Source organism: Chiloscyllium plagiosum, unplaced genomic scaffold (assembly GCF_037043375.1).
Source record: "Chiloscyllium plagiosum isolate Xiang-an unplaced genomic scaffold, Cpla_swu_hap1 HiC_scaffold_30, whole genome shotgun sequence".
Taxonomy (NCBI): Eukaryota; Metazoa; Chordata; class Chondrichthyes; order Orectolobiformes; family Hemiscylliidae; genus Chiloscyllium; species Chiloscyllium plagiosum.
In genome coordinates, this window is record NW_028270168.1 from 25,937,527 (window position 1) to 25,960,688 (window position 23,162).

General features: G+C 38.7%; 1 protein-coding gene across 4 annotated transcripts in view; it reads right to left on the reverse strand.

The window, feature by feature from the left end:
• Positions 1-2,512: 2,512 nt before the first annotated feature.
• maco1b (macoilin 1b) overlaps positions 2,513-23,162 on the reverse strand; it is a 110,203-nt gene continuing 89,553 nt past the window's right edge. For all 4 annotated transcript variants that reach the window (XM_043717640.2, XM_043717637.2, XM_043717643.2 and 1 more), the window contains 5 exons: positions 20,250-20,408; positions 17,238-17,420; positions 15,877-15,997; positions 10,498-10,672; positions 2,513-7,746 (listed from right to left, as the gene is read on the reverse strand). In XM_043717640.2, coding sequence (XP_043573575.1) covers positions 7,544-7,746; positions 10,498-10,672; positions 15,877-15,997; positions 17,238-17,420; positions 20,250-20,408 — 841 coding nt within the window. In that variant the 3' untranslated portion in view covers positions 2,513-7,543. The remainder of the gene's footprint in view (positions 7,747-10,497; positions 10,673-15,876; positions 15,998-17,237; positions 17,421-20,249; positions 20,409-23,162) is intronic.

Consider the following 23,162-nt stretch of genomic DNA (forward strand, 5'->3'; position numbering starts at 1 on the left):
ACGTCAAGCCACACACCATCCTGACTTGGAATTGTCAGGGTGTCAAAATTCTGGAAATCCCTTTGTAACAATACTATGGAGTGTCTCGAGTACCCAAGGTTTTCAGTAATTCAAAGAAATTCTGCTGTACAATTATGAATGGGCAGACCTGACTAGCAAGATCCTAATTCCATAAATGAATAAGTAAAAACTGTCATCTGCAAAGTGCCATTTGTGGAAGAAATTCCAAACATCTACCACCATTTATGTAAAGAGGTGCTTCCTAACATCTCTCACGAACAGTCTGACCCTAATTTCAGGCTATGCCCCCTATTTCTACAATCTCCCAATCTTTGGAAATAGATTATCTACCTTGTCTTTTTCTGTTAATATCTTGAAGACTTTGATCAGATCACACCTTAACCTTCAAAATTCTAAACATGTCTAATTTATATAATCTCTCCTTAAGTTAACCCCCTAAAATCCAAGTTAAATAGCAGAAAATAGCAGAGAGATACTGAACATTCTCAAACCTACACTATACTCCCTTCATGGTGAATATATCATTTAAGGTGTGACGCCCAGATCTGTTCAGTGCTCCAGACTGGGTTTAACCAGGGTTTTGTATAACTGTAGCATAACTTCTGCATCCATATACTCCAGTCTTCCAAAGGCCAACATTCCATTAGCTTGCTTGCTTATTTTCTACACGTGACGTTTTAAAAATCTATGCACTGGAATCCTAAGCCTCTTTATATAACTTCACAGCATTGAGAGAGAGGGTATCCAGATTATCTTTTTCAGTTCAAAATGGACAACCTTGCACTTGCTTACATTGAACTTCATCTGCCACAGTTTTGGTGATTTGTGTATCAGCATCTCTTTTGCAATTTTACGCTATTTACATGGTCTACAATGCCACCTAATCCAAATTTGCTGATAACAATCTACGCCATTTACAGATTGGACAAGACAAATAATTAAGGCCCTAATACACCACTGGTCACATCCTGCCAATCTGAGCACCTACCCATTATCCCCGTCATCTGTCACTTAAACAATTGCCCAATTATGTCAGTAATTTGCCCTCAATTCTGTGGTATTCGACCTTAGTTAACAATCTCTTATGTGGGACTTCACCACAGCCTTCTGGAAGTCCATATAAACAAGATCTATGGTCAATGCCCTGTCCACTACCTCTTCAAAAGATTCAATGAAGTTTGTCTGGCATGATTTATTTATTCATTCATGGGAGAAGGGCACTGCTGGCTCGCTTAGCATTTATTGCCCACAAGGCAATTAAGTCAGTCATATGACTTGTCATGAATCTCTGATATCCCCGATTTAACTGAAAACTTAAGGTGTTCAGCTATTCAGTCCTTGATTAATCTCCCATTAATTTCCCCACCATAGATGTTAGGCTGACTGGTCTATTAATTCACTGGTTTGCTTTTTAAAAGGGTGAAATTGGGACAGTGCAGTTTTCCAATCCAGAGGGATAACTTCTGAATTTAGGGAACTCAAAAGATGACAGTGAGGGCATCTACAATGTACTTCCCTTTAACACCTTTGGATAGAAACCATCAAGTCTTGGGGGTGTGTCCCCTTTTTAATTCCATTAATTTCCTCATTACCACTGTTTTACTTACATTTTACTATAATTTTATCCAGTCCTTGCTCCCAAACTAATAATTACCTTGGGACTTCCAGCAAGTTATCTTCCTTTTCTACCGCAGATACCCAAGACAAAGTAATTATTCAATATGTCTGCCATTTTACAGTAGTTATTCACAATATCCCCACTTTCAGTGATTAGCAGACCAACATTGCTACTGACCATCTGCTTTCCTACCCAACTACAAAATTTCTATTGATTTTGATGACGTGTAAGTTTTCTTTCATAATTCATTTTACTAACTCTTACAAATGGCTGCATGCCCCTTTGTTGGTCTTTGTATCTTACCTATTCAGTAGTACCCGCACTGCTTCTTTTTTTAAAAAAAAAGGGCTAACAAAATTTTATGCAGTTCATTAGCTCTTTAGCGAGGTGCTTTTCTGTGAAGTGGACATTTTCCTTCTCAGAAAGTGAATCTGAAGGAGCACAGCAAAGTTAGTGCTGTTTCAAGTTTCCAAAAGTGATAAAGGTTTACCCATATTTGGTAGCTATCACAATACCTAATTCAAAAGCTTAAAATATAATGTACTGATATATTATTAATGAAGGATACTGGCACTAAACTCCAGTGTGACACCCTTTCCCATGTTTTACATGGGACACCTTTGTATTTCAACTTGGAAGTGATTTCTCCTCTTAGTGCTTGAGAACTGTTATATCCAGATACACCAATTTATCTCCAATTTTCCAGGTATGGAAATGAGCTTTAAAAGGTAAGTTTATACAGAAAGAAATGTAAGGAATGTGTACTAGAAAAATGTTGTAACTGCGTCAATAGATGCAAGTGAAATGCAAATAATGAGCGTGAATATATTCAAGATGCACATTTTTAATTAACAAAACACAGCAGAATCTATCTGCAAGAAAAACGTTTATTCCTTGTAAACCCCACAGAAAGAGAATGCAGCCAAGACCAGTTATATAAAGAAAAGTGCCAAAGTGGCAACAAGGGGAATCGGAGGTGTTATTAATTTCAACACAAAAATGTCAGTGACAATACTCCATGTTCTGCACAATGCTCAAGTAATTCATGAGACAATTTTCTGCAACAATTTCATGACGACAATTACAGAAGGTGATTCAAAAATCCAAAATGACAGCCAAAACCACACAGATTTGGCAGAAGCCAATATCCTGTCAAAAGAAAATGAATTAAACTTTGCAAATTTTGCTGGTTGCAACAGAGTTATGTCCTTAAGAACCTGATTCAACATTCAAACAGGGTCTTTATTTTGAACAAAGGGACTACATCAGTCAAACACAAAAACTTTAAAAAAAGTAAATCTGGGAATAGCTAATCCACTGAGGGTCTACTGCAAGCACACAAAGTGTTCTTATTACAGCCCAGGATTCAAATAAATATTGAAACTTGAGAGCAATGGAGCAAGAATTTTGGATCACAATATTCACTGCATACTTTTGTAGACTTTAGAATATTTTAAAATGCTGCAACGTTGCTACTAAATTACCTTACAGAGCTCTCTAAATTGCCACGTGTATAAAAGGTAACATCTGCAAAGATGGACAAAATCCCCAAGGTTACAAAGTTAGCTCTTGACCAGAGGACGTCTCACAAATTTATTTGGATGTACTATAATAATTTTACTTGAACCACAATTATATCTTGTGCAGATGTGGCTAATATTGTTTGAGGTATTTTTCAACTAGTTTGGGACAGCACTACAAAATAGTCAATACTCTCAATTTTGTAGAACAAAATCTCTAAACAACCTTTTGTCAATGTAAATGTATTTCATTGTAACTTACCAAGCCAATCACTTTATATAGGCAGCTGAATAGTTATTTCCTAAGTATGTACTTACAAATTTGAAATACCAAGACAGCTTGATAGATTAGAATGTCAGGCATTGTGGAGTGGTCTTCTCTGTAGTACTGTTATATGTTTACACAGAGATGTTTATAAGACATGGCCTGCAGAACTTGAGCAAAACTGCATTCTTTTGCTAAGTGTGAATCAGAATTTAAATCAAGATTAGAGCTTTTCTGACCATAGATTTCCCAGCATATTGCTGGGAATCTGTTTAGCCCTGAATTATTACATCCCTGTCAATTACTACATAGCTACCTCGGAGCAATATTGAATTTCAGTGTGCAAAAACCTCTCCACATTTTTATTCTGGTGCATGATGCATCAGCTATAAATGTTTGCGAACTCATGCAAAAGTCCCATTGGACAGAAAAAAAGTCTATTGTTTGGATTGCCCAAAAAAGAAATCAGCGAGTTGGGGGGAAAAGTAAGTTCAAAAATTATACATCTTGTATCATTATGGCACTCAAAACACTGATATTCAGTCAGGAAGAAATAATGAAATTTAGAAATAATCAGCTCAATTTTTGCTTCTTACACAAGATGAGAAAGAAAATATGCATTTTTGGCAGCAGTTTCAAATTATATCCATTTTTAGATAATAAATAACTTCCACATAATTACAAAATAAAAAAGTGCGTGAAATTTTTAACAAGGTTCTGATGCATTGCGCATGGGGATTTATGCAGAATTTTAACAAGAGGTTGAGATCTGCCAAATTCTCACTTGTTTTCAAAATTACTTTCATCAAATTGCATATTGGATTGGACATGGACTGGGAGTTTGTCATGTCCTTCTAGAAGATGGTCCCTTTGACTGTCCCAACAAGACAAAGGGTCAACCATACTCAATTCTGGTGCACAAAAATAAAAAGGCTTTACATCAGTGGACTGGGCAAATGCATTAGTGAACAGTTGCTCATTGCCCAAACTATTCTTTTCATACATACATCTAGCCAAGGTCAATTGCTCATTTTAAGAACCTTTTACACACCATTAAACGGTAGTAACCATTTCAAAATAAAAAAAATGTGCACTTTAGTAACACTTTTCTCCGAACACTTTTTAAAAATCTTTCTTGGCACAACAAAATTAGATTATAGTTTTGACTGTTAGGATGAATTTAAACAAAATCAGATTAGGTCTTAGCACAGCAGGAAAATATTGAAACAAAGCATTCAGTGGCAAATCTACAACCTGTACTATAAATTATTATTCTTTGCACAAAGTCAGTTTCCCCTTTCCTTATTGCACTCAGAACAATCACATAGTATACTGTTAAGGTAATGACAATGCAATTGCTTCATGGAAAATAAAAATTACTGTTTAGCTCTTGAGGACTTGAACTAGATGTCTGTACTGAGCCTGGATATATGCATTAGAAATGTACCTTCAAGATAAAATTTACATTTCAAGTAATCAGCAATCCAAATTCTATAGGGTATAACAAGTATCCAACAAAAAAAAGCATTCTAAAATGAAAGACCGATCTTTAAACAAAGATTTAAATAATGCCTGTCTTTATCCATGATAAAAAGTGATCACTTATACTGTTCATTTTGAGTGGATCTAGTACAGTCCAATTTGCAGTCAAATCTAAAATATTTGAATATATTGAAAATAAGTGTTCAATTAAAAACACTGCTCAACAGATAAGTGAAAATGAAAATTATCCAACTCTGTTGCTGACCTGTGCAAAAAACAAAAACAAGTCATGTAATACTTCTTTAAAATGAGGCAGCACTGACAAGCATACAAAAAGATATCAGTGTCAATAACTCAGTCATATAAAGCATAACACTTATTCATGTGTCAAGTGATCTTCTCCAGAGATATACTTAAAGGTCTGACTTGAACCCTGAATATTGCAAAGAATGAACGCATTACTAAAAATGTGGTTTCCTCTGGATACAAATTTTGAAGGCACTGTAATCATTACTTTGTTTTGAAAGAGATCCCAAATATATTTATTCTTAATCTCAAGATTTTGTTAAAAGCTGTCATCCATTAAAGCCTAAAACATTGCTTCAAGCTTCATTTGGTCCAAAGGTCGAGGGAGTTTTGGCCTTAGAAGATAATACATGAAACTTTCCAGAATACTTGAAAAATGTTCATTAAATCTGAACATTGTGGTTAATTGAGAATTAGAGTTTTCACTGTATAACAGAAGTATCCAGGTTTTCTAAATAAGCAACTTTAAAAAATAATTTGGTAGTTATTGAACTAACCAGTTACTCTCACTTAACACCTTAATGATTTGTCCATGGAATAATGAAATGGCACTTCAGATTATTGGTTTCCTTCTCTATAAATATTACTTTAACAGCAAGGTGACATATTCCCTTTATTATGCCATTAACTGCTCAACTCTCAAGATTTTATAAATCACAATACATCTGGCCTACCACAGTATTATACCTTGGAACCCAAAACACAATTAGTTGTGTGAAATTATCTATTAACCATTCAAATTGCCCAGCTAAATGACAAAAGGAATTTACCCCTATAAAATGGTATTTGTAAAGTTAGATGGGTTCTTGATTGACAAGGGAGTCAAAGGGTGCAGAGATAGGAAAGTAGAATTGAATCTGCAATCAGATCAGCCATAATCTTACTAAATGGCAGAAAAGGCTCAAGGGTCCAAATAGCCTACTCCTGTTACTAATTTGCATGTCCATGTGTATGCATGCAACCATTTTACTCAAGTCCTTTTGGAAAAAAAGGACAATAGTCAGCTAAGCATCATAGCAATCAAATGTGACATTATGCCAGCTCAAATACCCAAAGCATTCCACTCACCTTTCACCTTAGCCATTTTAAGTACTAGTTACTTCTACTTGACTACTGAACATCTCATCCTAACTGTCCAGAAATAGTGACAAAGTTTTCCTTCAACAACAATATTAATTTACCTCAATAGTATTCTGATTGGCAAGTCATCAGTTACAAATTTAAGCCCCACAATAGTGTGCATTTGGATGATTGAGAGCTGAGGGAGGAGAGGAAGCCATAAGGTACTGGTATTACAGATGTGACGTTGCATAGCATCCTCTTTATACAGGTAAATTCAGTTACCAAAACCTTTGAGTGTTTGTTACAAGTGGAGTAAAACTGAATTTTAAATCCATGCCATTAGAAGGAGCAATGATGCTCCTCAGAACTTTGAGCAAAGGCTTTTATTTCTCTTTTTCTGGGCATGTTCAGCTGCCATTTTGGATATTTTCTAACAATAATGCTGATTTCGTTTTCTATTTCCATGCCTAACTGGTACTGTGTATATTCAAAACACAAACTGAGAACATATCCTTCCAATTACATTTTTTTTGACATAGATAACTTGAAACTAAAACACTGCTCAATTTCAGGCACATAGTGACAAAGTCACTGTTTTAAAAAGTATATGATTTTTTACAATACTTAACTGCACCAGTTTGGCTTGGAGCTAGAAATGTCGGTTAGTTCTGAAAGTTGCAGGGACTGAGGCTAGTACAGTAAAACAATTAAATTCACTGACCGATACACATGAACTTGTTGAGCAAATTTATTCAATGCTCTGAACTCCTACACTTGTGGTAGAACAGGTGGCATGGTATTTGACAGATTAAATGGGCCAACAGTGAAAGAGCTAGTCAGCAACAATGATTCAAAATCAATCTAAAATTTATTGCCGTGTTTCCAACCCTGTCATTTTGCTTCAATGTGGGTTCACAGATCTGTTTCTTTAAAAAAAAAATCTCCAAGAGGAAACCAAAACAAAAAATAAAAGGCAGAAAGAACCTAGGAAAAGTCACAATGCACTGACCAGACTTTCCAAAAAAAACAAAACTGTAAAGTTCTGGGAGGTTTTCTAAAAATTTACAGGAAAGGAGAAGCCATCGGGCAGTTCTAGTCGACACCATGATGTCATTTTTTGTATTTTTGTTTTTTTGACTACAACTAGTACGTACAGTCACACGTTACATTGTCATCTTGACTGCAGAACACTCTTGCATGATGTCACCACATCGATAAAGTCTGGGAAAGGATGGGGGAGAAGGAAGGACAGGAAAAAGAGGCGCACAGTCACTTCTTCATTGGCTGATAAACTGAGGCATTAGGATCAAGTCCTGAAGGGCTAGTCTCCACAAATTTGGAGGAATAATGTGGGGTCACAGGGCTCAGAGTGCTGGTTGCTGCTGTATATGCAATGCTGGGCATTACAGCCATGACCTCAGCAATTTTCTGTTTCAACTCCTTGATTTCCTGATCCTTCTGAATGATTTGCCCTAGAAAAGATAACACACATACAATTAAGATCAGAAAACAGAGGTCCAAAGAACTAAAGCTACGTGAGCAATAATTTGTAAACAGTCCCTTGCATTCAGTTAAAGGAGTCTCTTTCAGAATTTAAATAGAATCAATTGTGTTATTTTGAATTAACTACAGGTATTTATTATTTTTAAAATTAAATAAAGGCTCTTATAGAAAGAGGGACAGTTACAGCATCACTGACTGTAGAAATGTGAATGCAAACAATGTTTATCTTTAGTCACTCTACAGTGTAGTATTATTCCTTATTCTAAAATGTTTCATTTTATTGAATAGAACATTAAGTAGCAAACAGACATTGTACATCCTTAGAGTCAGCACAGAATGCAGTAATATTCTTGGAAGTGGAGTGGAATTTCTGGGCTTTGACAGACAAAGTTCTACTGTAAGATTACTAAATGGGCAACTTTAAAAGTAAATATTTAATGCATTCATGTGATTGGGACAGGGATAGAATGAAATGCAGAGCCAGCTTTCAGGGACATAGAAATGGAAATACAAGAGAGAATGGGAGAAAATCCATGCACTAGTTGAATAATGACACTAAATTTAAAGTCTGTGAGAAGCAGTGTTCAAATAAATGCTCTAGTCCATGTGAAAGACAGAATGACATAAGTTGGTCTCTCTCCTGCAGACACAATCTTTTCAAATACGTCATTACATCCAAGTTTCAAGAACAAAATAATTTTACAAATGGAACTTTTAATTTCAAACTAACAGTTCACTTATTAACTGGGATGAAGGATAGGAAAGAAATGGTGGATAGGCTGAGTGGGAAACAGAAGGATCAGGGTGGAGAGAAAAGGGCATGCAAGGGAGGGATGAAGAATGGGAAAGGAGACTGGATGGGTGCGAAGAAAGGAAGTGGATAGGAAATGGTGCTGTCAAGAGGAGAGTAATGACAGATGGGGCAGGGAAGGAACATGTTGAAGAGGGTTGGGAGGGGATGCGCATGTCCAACATGACTCTTCTTTGGAACTCCCAAAGAATCATCATATTGGTCTTGACATGTTAAATCTGTTATTCAAGAGGCTGCTGAGTTTCTTCAGCATTTTGTGTTTTTATTTTAAATATCAGGTGACTGTTCGTCCAAACTCCTGCTTACACATCACATCTCTTCAGTCTAAAGTTGTCGCCCAGTTCATGTTGGGTCTCCCAAATACAGAGGAGTCTCCATTGAGAGCAAAATCATTACACGAAATTGAAAGTGCAAGCAAATCATAGTTTCAGCTAAGCTGAGTGTTTTGATTCTTGATTATGGGAAGGAAGGAGGTAAAAAAGGCAGGTGTCACATCTCCTGTGCTTACCCAATGAAGGTACTAGGGAAAGGAAGGCAGTACAAAGAACAATGGAGGAACTGATTAGATTAGGTTGTTTTAGAGGGGATAGTCTCTTTAAAACGTTGAATGTGGAGAGAAAGAAAGAAGTGATTGTTGGCTGCCAAAATGAAAGATGTACTGCTAAATGTAGACGGTGGAGGGATGGAAGAGGAAGGCAGAGAGAACACTATTGTTGACCAACAGGGAAGGAATGACAGAAATCATGTGGGGACAGAAATCATGTGGGAAAATATGAAGGACAAGATCAAGAATCTGTCAATCCTAGCAGAGGGAAACTTCAGTTGTTGAAAACGGAAGAGACATTCAATACACTGGTTTGGAAGGTAGCACTGTCAAGCTCCACACTCACTTCGATAGTCAGATGTACTCCCAATCCACGCAGTAATCTTTTCATAATTCTTATTTCGGCTAGACTCCACCCTTTGGATTCTTATTCTCTACATCCTTTCGTGACATCACCAGTATCACTTTTTCTACTCCATTAATTTATATTAGTCTACTTTCTCTTAGGACTACCCTCACTACTATTATTAAAGCTGTTGTCAAGAACTGCCTGTCAGTGCCATCCAACACCACTGTCACCAACACCCTCAGTCTGGCTGAAATGCTCATACGCTTAACAAATCCTCCTTTTGATTTCATTCACTTCCAATAAAACATGTTGCTATATGAAACCATGCAAGTCCTAGTTATGCCTAGCTTTGTTCCAGTCCTGGGTCTAGTCCCTTCACTTCCCCCTTTACCCACAAAACTGATGATTGCAAAGTGACATATCCTGTTCTTCATTTCCACATCAAATTGTGTCCTCAACCTCCTACACAGTTTCAATAAAACTCAATAAGATGGAGGAATGCTACCTCATCTTCAGTCAGGCATATGACAGCCTTCTGGACTCAGCACCATTTAATAACTTCAGAGAACCACGGAACTCACCTTTTCAGATGTTATGTTGAGGATCTGCACCTCCTCCTGCCTTGCATCATCTCCCTATAGTCAATATAGTTCTCCTGCCTTCCACACCAAAACAGACCACCTCTATTGTTCTTTTCCTGCTCTCCTGCATTTGCTTAAAAGCAGCTGCATCCCGAATCTTTTTTCCCATTTCTGATGAAAGGTCACTGGCCTGAAATATTCACTGTTTTTCTCTCTGTAAAGATGTTGCCTAATCTATTAAGTACTTCAGTACTTTTTCTTTAATAATCCAAACACACAAGTTCTTCAGTGCCCTTCTTGTCAGCCTTATGAAGTTCGACTCATTAAGTAAACATGCAAACTGCCAGGATGCTGGGTCCATTATGAAAAACATATACAAACTTTGGTCAACAACAATGAGAATGAAGACATGCAGCTTTCTGATTAGTTTCTTACCTTGTGCAATTTCCAGCTGCCGTTTGGCATCCCCTAGTGCAGAGAAGAGATCCAGCTTGATCCTGGTCTCAGCACTCAAGCTATTTTCTAAGTGCTGTGTTTTATCTTGCATGGCTGAAAGTGCCGACATCAGTACCTCTGTGTCTTTTTCATTCTCTTTATATTTACGCAGTTCCTTCAGAAGTTTGAAAAAAAAAGTATAACTGCTCAGGATGTAATGTAAAACACACTTCAAACCCAATAAATGAAAAAAGGTAATCTGAGACAGACACTGAAAATGCTGGAGAAACTCAGCAATTTGTGGAGAAAGAAATTGTGTTTCTGAAGAAAAGTGATATTGCACTCAAAATGTCAACTTGGTTTCTTTCACTCTCTCCACACAGATTCTGCCAGACCTGCTGAGCTTCTCCAGCATTTTTGCTATTTATTTCAAACCCAAAGAGCTTACTACTAGCTCTACGTTAACTTTTCATTGAGGCACACATTTTGGTGAAATGTGACTTTTTGAGCGTAAATCACTTCCCTCCTTCCTTGAAGCAGACAGTATACTTGCTAGTTATATGTAGTTGTACAGACATATTAGCAGTGTTCTGATATTTTGATCACATGGTCAATTTCACAACTTCAGACAAATGAATTTTAGCAGATTAATCAGGGACTTTTTGGCACAACAGCAAAATATTTTAGAATTCAGTAAATGAATCCAGAGCAGCAGCTTTGGCCCAGGCAATTGTTCAACAAATTTGAGATTTCCTTCTTTCCTTTTGGAAGACTAAAGGCTGCAGATTATCTAACTATTCGAGAGAGGACATAAGAATGAAGGGGAGACGGTGTTGTCACCACTCTGCTGTAAAAAGCACGAGTTCAGAAGTCTCTTATCTACTTGATTGGCAAGGTTTGGAATCTGTTCTGGGCTGGAGGCAATTTGCAATGGGAAGGAGGGGATCAGTGTTTGTGTTCTGCATTGATACCAATTACATAGCTAGAACTAGAAAAGACGTCCTGAAGGAGTATAAAAAGTTAGGTGCTAATTTGAAGGGCAGAACCTCCAAGATAGTCTCTAGGTTACTACTTGAGCCACCAGCAATTTGGCATATGATGTTTAAGATGAGTGATAGTGGGAGAATTGGCTTCAAGGTTTATTGCAGCCAGTACCCTATATTGGAAGTATCGTACTATTTGGGTAGTCTAAACCTGAACTATATTTTGACAGATGCCCTCACATAACTTATGAAGGTGAGATGACTTTCAAGAACAAGAGATTGAAGGACCAAGCTTGGGTGAATGTAACAAACTGGAGGGACAGGGTTGAGGCAGAAAATCAAAATGCTAATGTGGAGAATGGAAGCGGGGACAGAACAAACCAAAGAATACCAGCATTTCAGAAAAATGCTGTGCAGTTAGCAACAAAACTTAATGGAAAACTGTTTCAACTACTATATACATATAAAATGACTAAATTGATATCACAGATGGCAGAAGATTGACGAGGATTGGGTTCAGAAGTGTGCCTCTGAAGTAGAAATGACCTCCACAGGAATAGTGACCTCCATGTAGGAAGTATGTAACAAATAATACTGGGTACTTAGAGTAAAAAGGACAGCAACAGTCATGGATGACAATCTATATAAACTAGAAAATTCAGGTTAATAGCCTCAGAGGAATTCACAATGTTTTCAAGATTGTGCAACTCCAAGGAACTTTCTGGAACTGACCAGAGATCAAGCTGTACTGGACTTGACATGGTGTAATGTGACAAGGTAAATTTAGTGAGCACTGAAAGCACCAACACTTAACAGCAATCATATAACTTGAATTTTATATCCAGTCTGAAAACAGCAGATTTAAGGCTAGCATTTCAAACCAAAGTAAAAGGTATGGGAAGACATCAGGTTGTTGATGGAATACTCCCCATTTCACTGGATGCTGCAACTTCAAAATGCTAAAAGCTCGACACTGTCTAGGTCAAAACAGCCCACTTAGTTGGCATCACATCCACTCCTTCCACCACCAGATTATAGAAAGATGTAGGAGCAACAGGGTGATGGCGATGTGAAATTGTAATCTTCTCAACATTGACTAGGATTCACTTTGTGTTACAGATTTAGATGGAGCAGAATTTGTAAGGAACATCCAGGAAGGTTTAGTAGAACAGTAATGTAAAATAGTCCAACTCTGGAAGGGGCCATACTGGACCTGGTGTTGGGGAATGAGCACAACCAGGTGGTTGAAGTTTCAGTAGGGGATTACTTTGGGAATTGTGATCATAATTCTGCAAGTTTTAGAATACTCAAACAAAGATGAATGTGGTCTGAAAGGAAGAGTGCTAAATTGGGGGAACGCCAACTACAGAACAACTTCCGTTATCCAAATGTCAATTCTCCAAATTTCAGATTATCCAAACAAGGTACTGTAAAAACAGTTATCTGAACAAAATACTCCCTACCCGTCTCATTTGGATAATCAAGGTTGTTCTTTTTAAAAAAAAATTTTGGAGTTGGGGAACATGGATTGGGAGCAGCTTTTTGAGGGTAAATCCACATTTCATATGTGGGATGCTTTTAAAAAGAGAGAGGTTAATTAGATTGCAGGACAGACATCTCCTTGTGAGAACGAGGGATAGAAATGGCAAGATTAGGGAACCATGGATAACAGGTGAAATTGTGAAACTAGCTAAGGGGAAAAAAAACATAGATAAGGTCTAGGCGACTGAATGCAGATGAAGCTTTGGAAGAATCATCGGGAAAGTCAGACCAATTTGAAAGGAGGAATTAAGAGGGCTAAAAGAAGTCGTGAAATATATTTAGTAAACAGGGTTAAGGAAAATCCCAAAGCCTTTTGTTCCTTTAAAAGGACCAAGACGGTAACCGGAGAAAGAATTGGCCCACTCAGGGACAAAGGAGTTAAGTTGTGTGTGGAGTCAGAAAATGGGTGAGATTCTTAATAAGTACTTTGCGTCAGTATTCACCAAGGAGAGGGACATGACTAATGTTAAGGTTAGGGATAGATGTTTGATTACTTTAGGTCAAGTCGGTATAGCGAGGTAGTGCTGGGTATTCTGAAAGGAATTAAGGTGAACAAGTCCCCAGGTCCGGATGGAATCTATCCCAGGTTACTGAGGGAAGCGAGGGGAAATAACTGGGGCCTTAACAGCTATCTTTGCAACATTCTTGAATACAGGTAAGGTCCCAGAGGACTGGAGAATTGCTAATGTTGTCCCCTTGTTTAAGTGTAGCAAGTGTTATCCAGGTAATTATGGACTGGTAAGCCTGATGTCAATGGTAGGGAAGCTGCTGGAGAAGATACTGAAGGATATGATCTATTTACATTTAGAGGAAAATGGGCTTATCAGTGATAGGCAATGTGGTTTTGTACAGGGAAGGACATGGCTTACCAACTTAATAGAATTCTTTCATTAATGAAGGAAGGGCTGTAGATGTCATATACATGGATTTCAGTAAGGTGTTTGATAAGGCTCCCCATGGTAGGCTGCTGGAGAAAGTGAAGTTGCATGGGGCCCAGAGGTACTAGCTAGATGGATAGAAAACTGGCTGGGCAACAGGAGACAGAGATTAATAGTGGAAATTTCTCAAAATGTAGAACAGTGACCAGTGGTGTTACACAAGGATCTGTGCTGGGGCCATTTTGTTCGTGATATACATAAATGATCTGGAGGAAGCTATAGGTGGCCTCCTTAGCAAATTTGCAGATCACACTAAGATTATAGTAAAGGGGATGGTCAGAGAATACAGCAGAATGTAGATAGATTGGAAAGTTTGGCAGACAAATGGCAAATGGAGTTTAATCCAGACAAATGCGAGGTGATGCATTTGGAAGATCCAATCCTAGAGCAAACTATACGATAAATGGAAAAGCCCTGGGGAAAGCGAGATCTGGTTGTTCAGGTCCATTGTACCGTGAAGGAGGCAACACAGGTCAACAGAATGGTCAAGGCGGCATATGGCATGCTTTCCTTCATCACAAAGGATATTGAGTACAAGAGTTGGAAGGTCATGTTACAATTGTAAAAGACTTTGGTTCAGCCACATTTGGAATACAGTCCTGGTCGCCACATTACCAGAAGGATGTGGATGCTTTGGAGAAGGTGCAGCGGACGTTCACCAGAATGTTGTCTGGTATGAGGGCACTAGCTATGAGGGATACAAAATCATGTGAGGTATAGATGGGGTAGTGCAGGCTTGGACGGCCGAAGGGCCTGTTCCTGTGCTGTAACTATAGTCATAGAGTCGCGTGAAAAAGTTGCCCAATAGGTCTCTTTTATATCTTTTCCCTCACCCTAAACCTATTCCCTCTAGTTCTGAACTCCCCAACCCCAGGGAAAAGACTTTGCCTATTTATCCTATCCATGCCCCTCAATTTTGTAAACCTCTATAATTCTTTGTTCAACGCTCAGCACACACTCCTGCTACGATCTACAACAGGAGATTGGCTAGACGGCTTCTGGAATACTGTGTGCGTTTCTGCTCTCCCTCCTATCAGAAGGATGTTGTGAAATTTGAAAGAATTCAGAAGAGATTTACAAGGAAGTTGCTAGGGTTGTAGGGCTTGTGCTTCAGGGAGAGGCCGAATAGGCTGGGGCTATTTTTGGAGCGAAGCCTGAGGGGTGACCTTATGGAAGTTTATAAAATCATGAGGGGCATGGATAGGGAGTATAGACAAGATCTTTTCATGAGGGGTGGGTCAGTCCAGAACTAGAGGGCATAGGTTTAAGGTAAGGGGGAAAGATTTAAAGGGGACCTAATGGGGCAACATTTTCATGCAGAGGGTGGTGAGTGTATGGGATGAGCTGTCAGAGGTGGAGGGTGGCACAATTACAATACCTAAAAGGCATCCAGATGCTTTTTATGAATAGGTAGGGTTTAAAGGGATATGGGCCAAATGCTGGCAAATGGGACTAGATTTATTTAGGATAGCTGGTCGATGTGGACAAGTTGGACCAAAGGGTCTGCTTCCATGCTGTAAATCCTGATGACTCTGACTAACTCTAATTCCACCAGCTACAACAAAAAATTTTTTAAAGTTGGAAATACTTAGCCTCAACCTCAAGATTAACAGAAGTGATCTTTCAGATGATTGACCTTTCATCAAAAGCTCCCTCCGTTTCTCTCTCCATAGATGCTGCCAATGTGCTGAGCTTTTCCAGCATTCTTGTTATTAAGTCTTTTGGCAGGAGGTTGAGGCAGATAGGAGTGAAAAAGTTAATACTGCCATAGCCCATCAGCTTAAAGCCATGCTTAAAACCTTGAAGACGGTGGGTAATTGCAATTTAGATGTAGACAAATATATAATTTAAATTGCTTTTAGATCATGATTAGCTATCTCACATTGCACTAGATATTATATAAGCTGCAAGTTTACCTGTACTTTCATCTCTAGTTCGCGAATCTGGTCTTCTTTGACTTTCATGTCAATTGTTAACTTCTTGCACTCTGTTTCCAGGTCTCGAATACGACTTCGTAGAGTTTCTGTACATTCCCCTCTTTAACAAAAAAAAGTGTCAAATCCTTCATTTTCTGCACACAAATATGCAAGACTTTCTGGGTGTTAATTAATAGCTTCAATCTGGGAGGTAACACCCCAGAATTTGATCATTGGAGCTTGGAACCAAACTTTATTCAATTTGAACGTTAGTGGTGAAAACAAGTTTTGATTCCTGGATCAGCAGGTCAGATGGAAGGCAGAAAATGGAATACTTAGAAGATTTTTAAAGTGTTTTGCTGGCGTTGAGAAGATTCATTTTTCCTTGTGAGTAGACAATAGAATACCAAGCCAATCAGATTTTAGATACACTAAGAGTTTAAATACAGATTCTATCTGAAGGCCCTTGTCACGTCTAGGGTAATGACTACGTTATTGCTGGTAAATTTTGCAAACCAGCCAGCCATTCACAGATCACACAAGGGTCTGAATCAAAGTTGTCCATTCTAGCCTACGAGGCTTGGGAGTGAGATTAAGGCAGTGTGAACCAGTCACTAAGAAACATGCAAACATGGCTTTATTGAATTGCACTCCACTGAACAGAAATTACTGCATTATCCTTCTCATCTTCCTCAGAGGTCAGAATACTACATCATGAGCAAGAATTTCATTGTATGGTAACCACTGATTAATTTTTCTTCCCCTTTCAAACCAGCTATGTGATGCATGAAATTGGGACAGAATCACCAAATATCCATTTATTTAAAAAGTATTTTAATTGCACAATAAATAAAATACAAAATGACCCAATATTCAATATTAAATGGCATAGAAACAGTGGGCGGCACAGTGGTTAGCACTGCTGTCTCTCAGCGCCAGAGACCCGGGTTCAATTCCAGCCTCAGGCAACTGTCTGTGTGGAGTTTGCACATTCTCCCAGTGTCTGCGTGGGTTTCCTCCGGGTGCTCCGGTTTCCTCCCACAGTCCAAAAATGTGCAGGTTAGGTGAATTGGCTATGCTAAATTGCCCGTAGTGTTAGGTGAAGGGGTAAGTGTAGGGGAATGGGTCTGGGTGGGTTGCTCTTCGGAGGATTGGTGTGGACTTGTTGGGTTGAAGGGTTTGTTTCCACACTAAGTAAGTAATCTAAACTAAACTGGTAAAATAATCATACTGTTACAAAATACTCACGCAAATAGTGGGGGGATTAGTGGGTTTAGAATAATGCTTATTAATAATGTTTGAGATTTTGTATCTTTAGTTTGCAGTAATTGATAGATCTTATGCAAACTTCGGTGGCTGACCTTGTAGCTGCAGCAAGTGCCACAGCTCGAGCTGCAGTCGCTTCCTCCAGCTTCTTTCTCTTCTTCTCATCCACCAACTGTTTTTCAAGGTAGGTCTTTGCCTCTTGCTCTGCTTTGAGTTTCTTCTCTAATTGGCTTATAGTTTGCTTGTCCTTCTGTTTGGCTTGCACAGCAGTGTGCAATCTGGATAGAGATTAAATTTACAAATGAGGAAGCTGAGCTACAGCCAAACTCAGAACGAATATGAAGTAAACCAACATGAAAAGTCAACAGTTCCAATTAAGTTTTGCTTAGGTTTTAATATGCTCTTCAAAACAATTTTCACAATTTATGCAAACAGGTCATATTGTCATGCTGGAAATTTGAGAGAAATTCAAAACAAGATCCACCAAAGTTTAACCTAATGTAATCCAATTCAAAAGATTTAACCTTCTAAAAAATGTCAGTGTCCTACATCTCAGTTTTTAAGATTTTCAGAAGTTATGAACTGGTCCTGGAGAACCAGAGAGCATCATCTCAGTCGGGGGTCATCTGTTTAAGATGGAGAATTCTTGTCTCAGATGGCGATGAGTCGGTGGAATTCTTTACTACAGAGAACTGTTGAGACTGAGTCATTAAGTATATGCCAGGCCAGGATAGGGTCATAGAGTCAGATGTAAAGCACGGAAACAGAACCCTTCAGTCCAACTCGCCCATGCCAACAGATGTCATAACCCAATCTAGTCCCACCTGCCAGCATCCAGCCCATATCCCTCCCAACTCTTCCTATTCATATACCCATCCAGATGCCTTTTAAACATTACAATTGTACCAGCCTCCACCACTTCCTCTGGCAACTCATTCCATACACGTACCACCCTCTGCGTGAAAACGTTGCTCCTTAGGTCTCTTTTTTATATCTTTCCCCTCTCACCCTAAACCTATGCCCTCTAGTTCTGGACTCCCCCACCCCAGGGAAAAGACTTTGCCTATTTATCCTGTCCATGCCCCTCAATTTTGTAAACCTCTATAAGGTCACTCCTCAGCCTCTGATGCTCCAGGGAAAACAGCCCCAGCCTATTCAGCCTCTCCCTATAGCTCAAATCCTCCAACCCTGGCAATGTCCTTGTAGATCTTTTCTGAACTCTTAAGTTTCACAAGATGTTGCCGATAGGAAGGACACCAGAATATTCCAAAAGTGGGCTAACCAATGTCCTGTACAGCCACAACATGATCTCCCAACACGTGTACTCAATACTCTGACCAATAAAGGAAAGCATACCAAATGCCTTCTTCACTATCCTATCTACCGGTGACTCCACTTTCAAGGAGCTATGAACCTGCACTCCAAGGTCTCTTTGTTCAGCAATACTCCCTAGGACATTACCATTAAGTGTATAACCAGATTCTGGATTAGTGGTGCTGGAAGAGCACAGCAGTTCAGGCAGCATCCAAGGAGCTTCGAAATCGACATTTCGGGCAAAAGCTTTTGCCCGAAAAGTCGATTTCGAAGCTCCTTGAACGCTGCCTGATCTGCTGTGCTCTTCCAGCACCACTAATCCAGAATCTGGTTTCCAGCATCTGCAGTCATTGTTTTTACCTCATTAAGTGTATAAGCACTGCCAAGATTTGCTTTCCCAAAATGCAGCACCTCACATTTATCTGAATTAAACACCAACTGCCACTTCTCAGCCCATTGGCCCATCTGATCAAGATCCCATTGCAATCTGAAGTAACCTTCTTCGCTGTTCACTACACGTCCAATTTTGGTGTCATCAGCCAACTTACTAACTGTACCTCTTATGCTCAAATCCAAATCATTTATATAAATGATGAAAAGTAGTGGACCCTGCACCAATCCTTGTGGCAATCCACTGGTCACAGGCCTCCTGTCTAAAAACAACCCTCCACCACCACCCTCTGTCTTCTACCTTTGAGCCAGTTCCGTACCCAAATGGCTAGTTTTCCCTGTACTCCATGAGGTCTAACCTTGCTAACCAGTCTCCCATGGGGAACCTTGTCGAACGCCTTACTGAAGTCCATGTACATCACATCTACCACTCTGCCTTCAATTTTCTCTGTTACTTCTTCAAAAATCTCAATCAAGTTTGTGAGACATGATATCCCACGCACAAAACTATGCTGACTATCCTTAAATCAGTCCTTGCCTTTCCAAATACATGTAAATCCTGTCCCTTCAGATTCCCTCCAACTTGCACACCACCGATGTCAGGCTCACTGTTCTATAGTTCCCTGACTTGTCCTTACCACCTTTCTTGAACAGTGGCACCAAGTTTGCCAACCTCCAGTCTTCCGGCACCTCACCAGTGACTATCGATGATACAAATATCTCAGCAAGAGGCCCAGCAATCACTTCCCTAGAGATTTCTAATCAATATGAGAATCAAGGGTATGGGGATAAGACAGGAAAATGAGTTGAGGATTATTAAACCAGTCATGATCTCATTAAATGGTTGAGTGGACTAAGTGGGCCAAATGGCCTACTTCTGCTCCGAAATCATACGGTCTAACATGTGAATTGGGAGTAGTTCATTTGACCCTTCAGGTCCTTTCAGCCATTCAGTAAGATCTCAGCTGACCTTTTTGTGTTCCGAATTCCACGTTCCCACCTACCCTACCAACTCTCTTTGAATCTCTTACCTAAATTAAAAGCAAAGTACTGCAGATGTTGGAGATCTGAAATGTAAACAAAAAAGTGCTAGAAAAAAAACATGTCTGGCAGTATCTGTTGACAGAGAATTAGCTTTTTGAAACCAATGACTTCTTAAGAAGTTCCTTGCCTAACAAGAATCTAACTTTGCCCTGAAAATATTTCGAAGTCCCAGCCTCCAGTGAAGTCCGAGGCAGTGTGTCCAAAGTCAAACGACACGCAGAAGAAAGATTTGATTCATTGGCCCTAAAAGAGCAAACACTTACTTTAAAGTGCTCCCTAGTTTGGATACAAGAGGACCCATCCATCCTAAGTATTTAAAACATTTGCATAATAATTTCACAAAATAGCAAATATCTTACTTGTTCTGTAGCAGTTCATTCTCCTGTCGGAGTTGTCCTACTTCTGAACGGATACTACGTTCAGTGCTGGTCAGTGAGTTAATCTGACTTCGCAGTTCCTGTTCACACTGTCTGCTTGACTGCAAGTCTGCCTTCAGCTTCTTAATGTCCTGTTCCAGCCTAAAGAAAGCAAAATCATTAGTACAAAACCACTCAGAGGGAGACATTGAAATTGAACAGGCTTCCATGTGGAGGGCTGATTCTGTTCATTTGAGTTAAAATAAAGTGACAGTAACAGCCTTTGTGAAAACAGTTGGCTTGTAGTCCTGACCAGAGAGTGACAGAACATTTTGAATCTCTGCTCCTACGCTGTAGGAAGTTACCTCGGTTGTGTACATGTACAATACTCCACAAGGCATAAAACAAAAATAGAATGGATCCTTGGGTTCTTTACACAGATTTCAGGAATTAACTGCCAAAATGGAAAGAATCGGTTGAGATTTTTCTTCTTGGTTGGTATCAGTCTTTGAATCTAATTGACCATGTAATTAGCAAGGAACACTTAGGAATCCTAGGAGAAAAAAAACTCGTGTGTTTCACAATGCAAATAATAAAAGCATGTAACAATTCCAGCATGTGCTACAGCCACTATAAAATATTGGTCAGATGTTAAAGGGTCCAAAGAAAGTATACTAACATTTAATTAGGAGCAGAAACACTCAAATTTTTATCTTGATAAAAAAGTGAAATATTCTCTCATTTGTTGCTATCAGACTGAGTGTTTTGGATTATATGTATTCATCTGCCCACAATAAGCACAACACAGCCAATGCCCCCCATTTGATTACCATAAAATTAATCAAAAATGAATTTCCAATATTTTGGCCAAATTTTGTATGCTTATCTTTTAAATATAATTGGCACAATAAATGCAAGGTAGATATGGTAAGTAATTGCCTATTAAATATTCCTGAGGATTTTTATTTAACAATTCAATTTCCTGGGTGTCTCAGTTGAGCTTTGTATATTTGTTGTTTTATTACAGAAAGTAAATTAGACAAACTATTGCCGCCTTTCCAACCATATCTTTTTACTTTTTATAAAAGAAAAGTGATCCGTTAGTCTCCTACTATGGCACAGTGTAGTTCCAGTGCTGTAACACTTCAAGCTGCATTTGAACTCAATTGCTCAAACTATTTCCTAACAAACCTATAATTGAGAAGTCAAAATGCATTCATAACCAAATATTAGAGGTGACAAGGCATTTTGCTGGTTCAATATGCCATCCATTTATTCAGATAAGTTCATCTTCATGGCTTTAAAAGGAAGATGTAGGATTTAAATAACTATTTTAAAGAAGCTCATTGTCACCATCAATTCATTTCTATCACTGCAAATGCACTTATTTTTCTGTTTCATACTTATTTTGTATTTGTGCGGAATTCAGCTCTTATGACTTACAAACAAAGTCGATTTAAAAGATTTTGCAACCCACTGTTTTGATTGATTTTTCTTATCCTTTTTAAATTAGAAAATTGAATTTCTACTGCTTTAAATAGCATCAGGCACCACAGGTGAACAAAAGCCGTAAGCTTAGCCAGGCACCAAGACAACCAGTTTTGAGTCCTGCCTGATCTTTTATTTCTCCTAGACTCATAACCAGGTGTGCAAAGAGTAAAGACTGCACATTGACATAATATAAAAATGTTGTCATTTCTGCTCCATTTAGTTCCACTGCAAGATAAAGTCTCAATTCTCAAGCAGATGCAAACAAATAAATGACCAAAATGTCTCCACATCAAGAATAGAACTGTTTGGAGCACATTTCCAGTATTCCTTTTTACAAGTCTATTAACACAATAGCGTCAAGTGTTTTTATTTCCTACTCGAGCCAATAACTGCAAAAATTCAGCTACTGGGCTGAAGAGGAACCTGAAGGGTTGAAGCTCACGTTTTAGTCATTGCTTTTTCCACTTGCTTGTTAAGCCACTTCAACACAAAACAATAATGCCAATAGGGGAGTGAAGAGATAATTGGACAGACACGCTCTACAAGGTAACTCTACACTACAAACGAATGAATGAATGATGAGCACCGGATTTTTTTTGGTATCTTCAGCAGCCTCTCAGAATAATTAGACAATGCTTATTGAAGCATAGCAAATAATGGAAGAGTTAGTTGTGACACAGACCTCAATGACCAGAAAACACCTGTTCTACTTAACAATTAGCAAAACCTATAACTGCATTTAAGAAATCTCATCAGCACTATTCTGATCAAACGTAAATTATATTCAACAAAAGTAAAGATTTAGCAGTGTGCTATCGAACAAAAGTATGTGTTGCCAACACCACGATGGCTGGAAAAACAACTACCACCAGCATGTGCACAAGTAGCACTGATGATGTCAGAAAAAATGGAACACTTCAGAAGTGCTTTAACTGCTTTGGAGTCAGCAGCTTTGCTTGCATTTTCTTTACAGCATTTAACTACTATGAAGTAATAGGGCCTGTGAGAACATATTTCGTCTATGGATTGGAGTTGCTCTTATCTCCAAATAAATAACTTGCCAGGAGCCAGTTACAGCTTTAGCTTGAGAGGCAACACTTTCCACTCTGTCAGGCTTTGAGGTGATGCAGATCTCACCGCAGAGACCAATCATGTCAATACAGCTCATCCTCCATGCAATGCAAAGGCAGACTCAAAAAGTTATTGTTCAGAGCACAAATCAGTGAAACATGTCTGCCTGATTTCACAATGGATGAAGATGGACTGACCACAAAATTTTATAACCTGCCCAAGAGTAGGCACTCAGGAGTTCAATTCCAACGTGCAGTGTGATTATATGGACAGTACCACTGGGGTTCCTGGCAACTGCCATGCTGTATGTGTGCACAGCAATGACAATAAGTACAGCCTTGAACAAACTGCCAG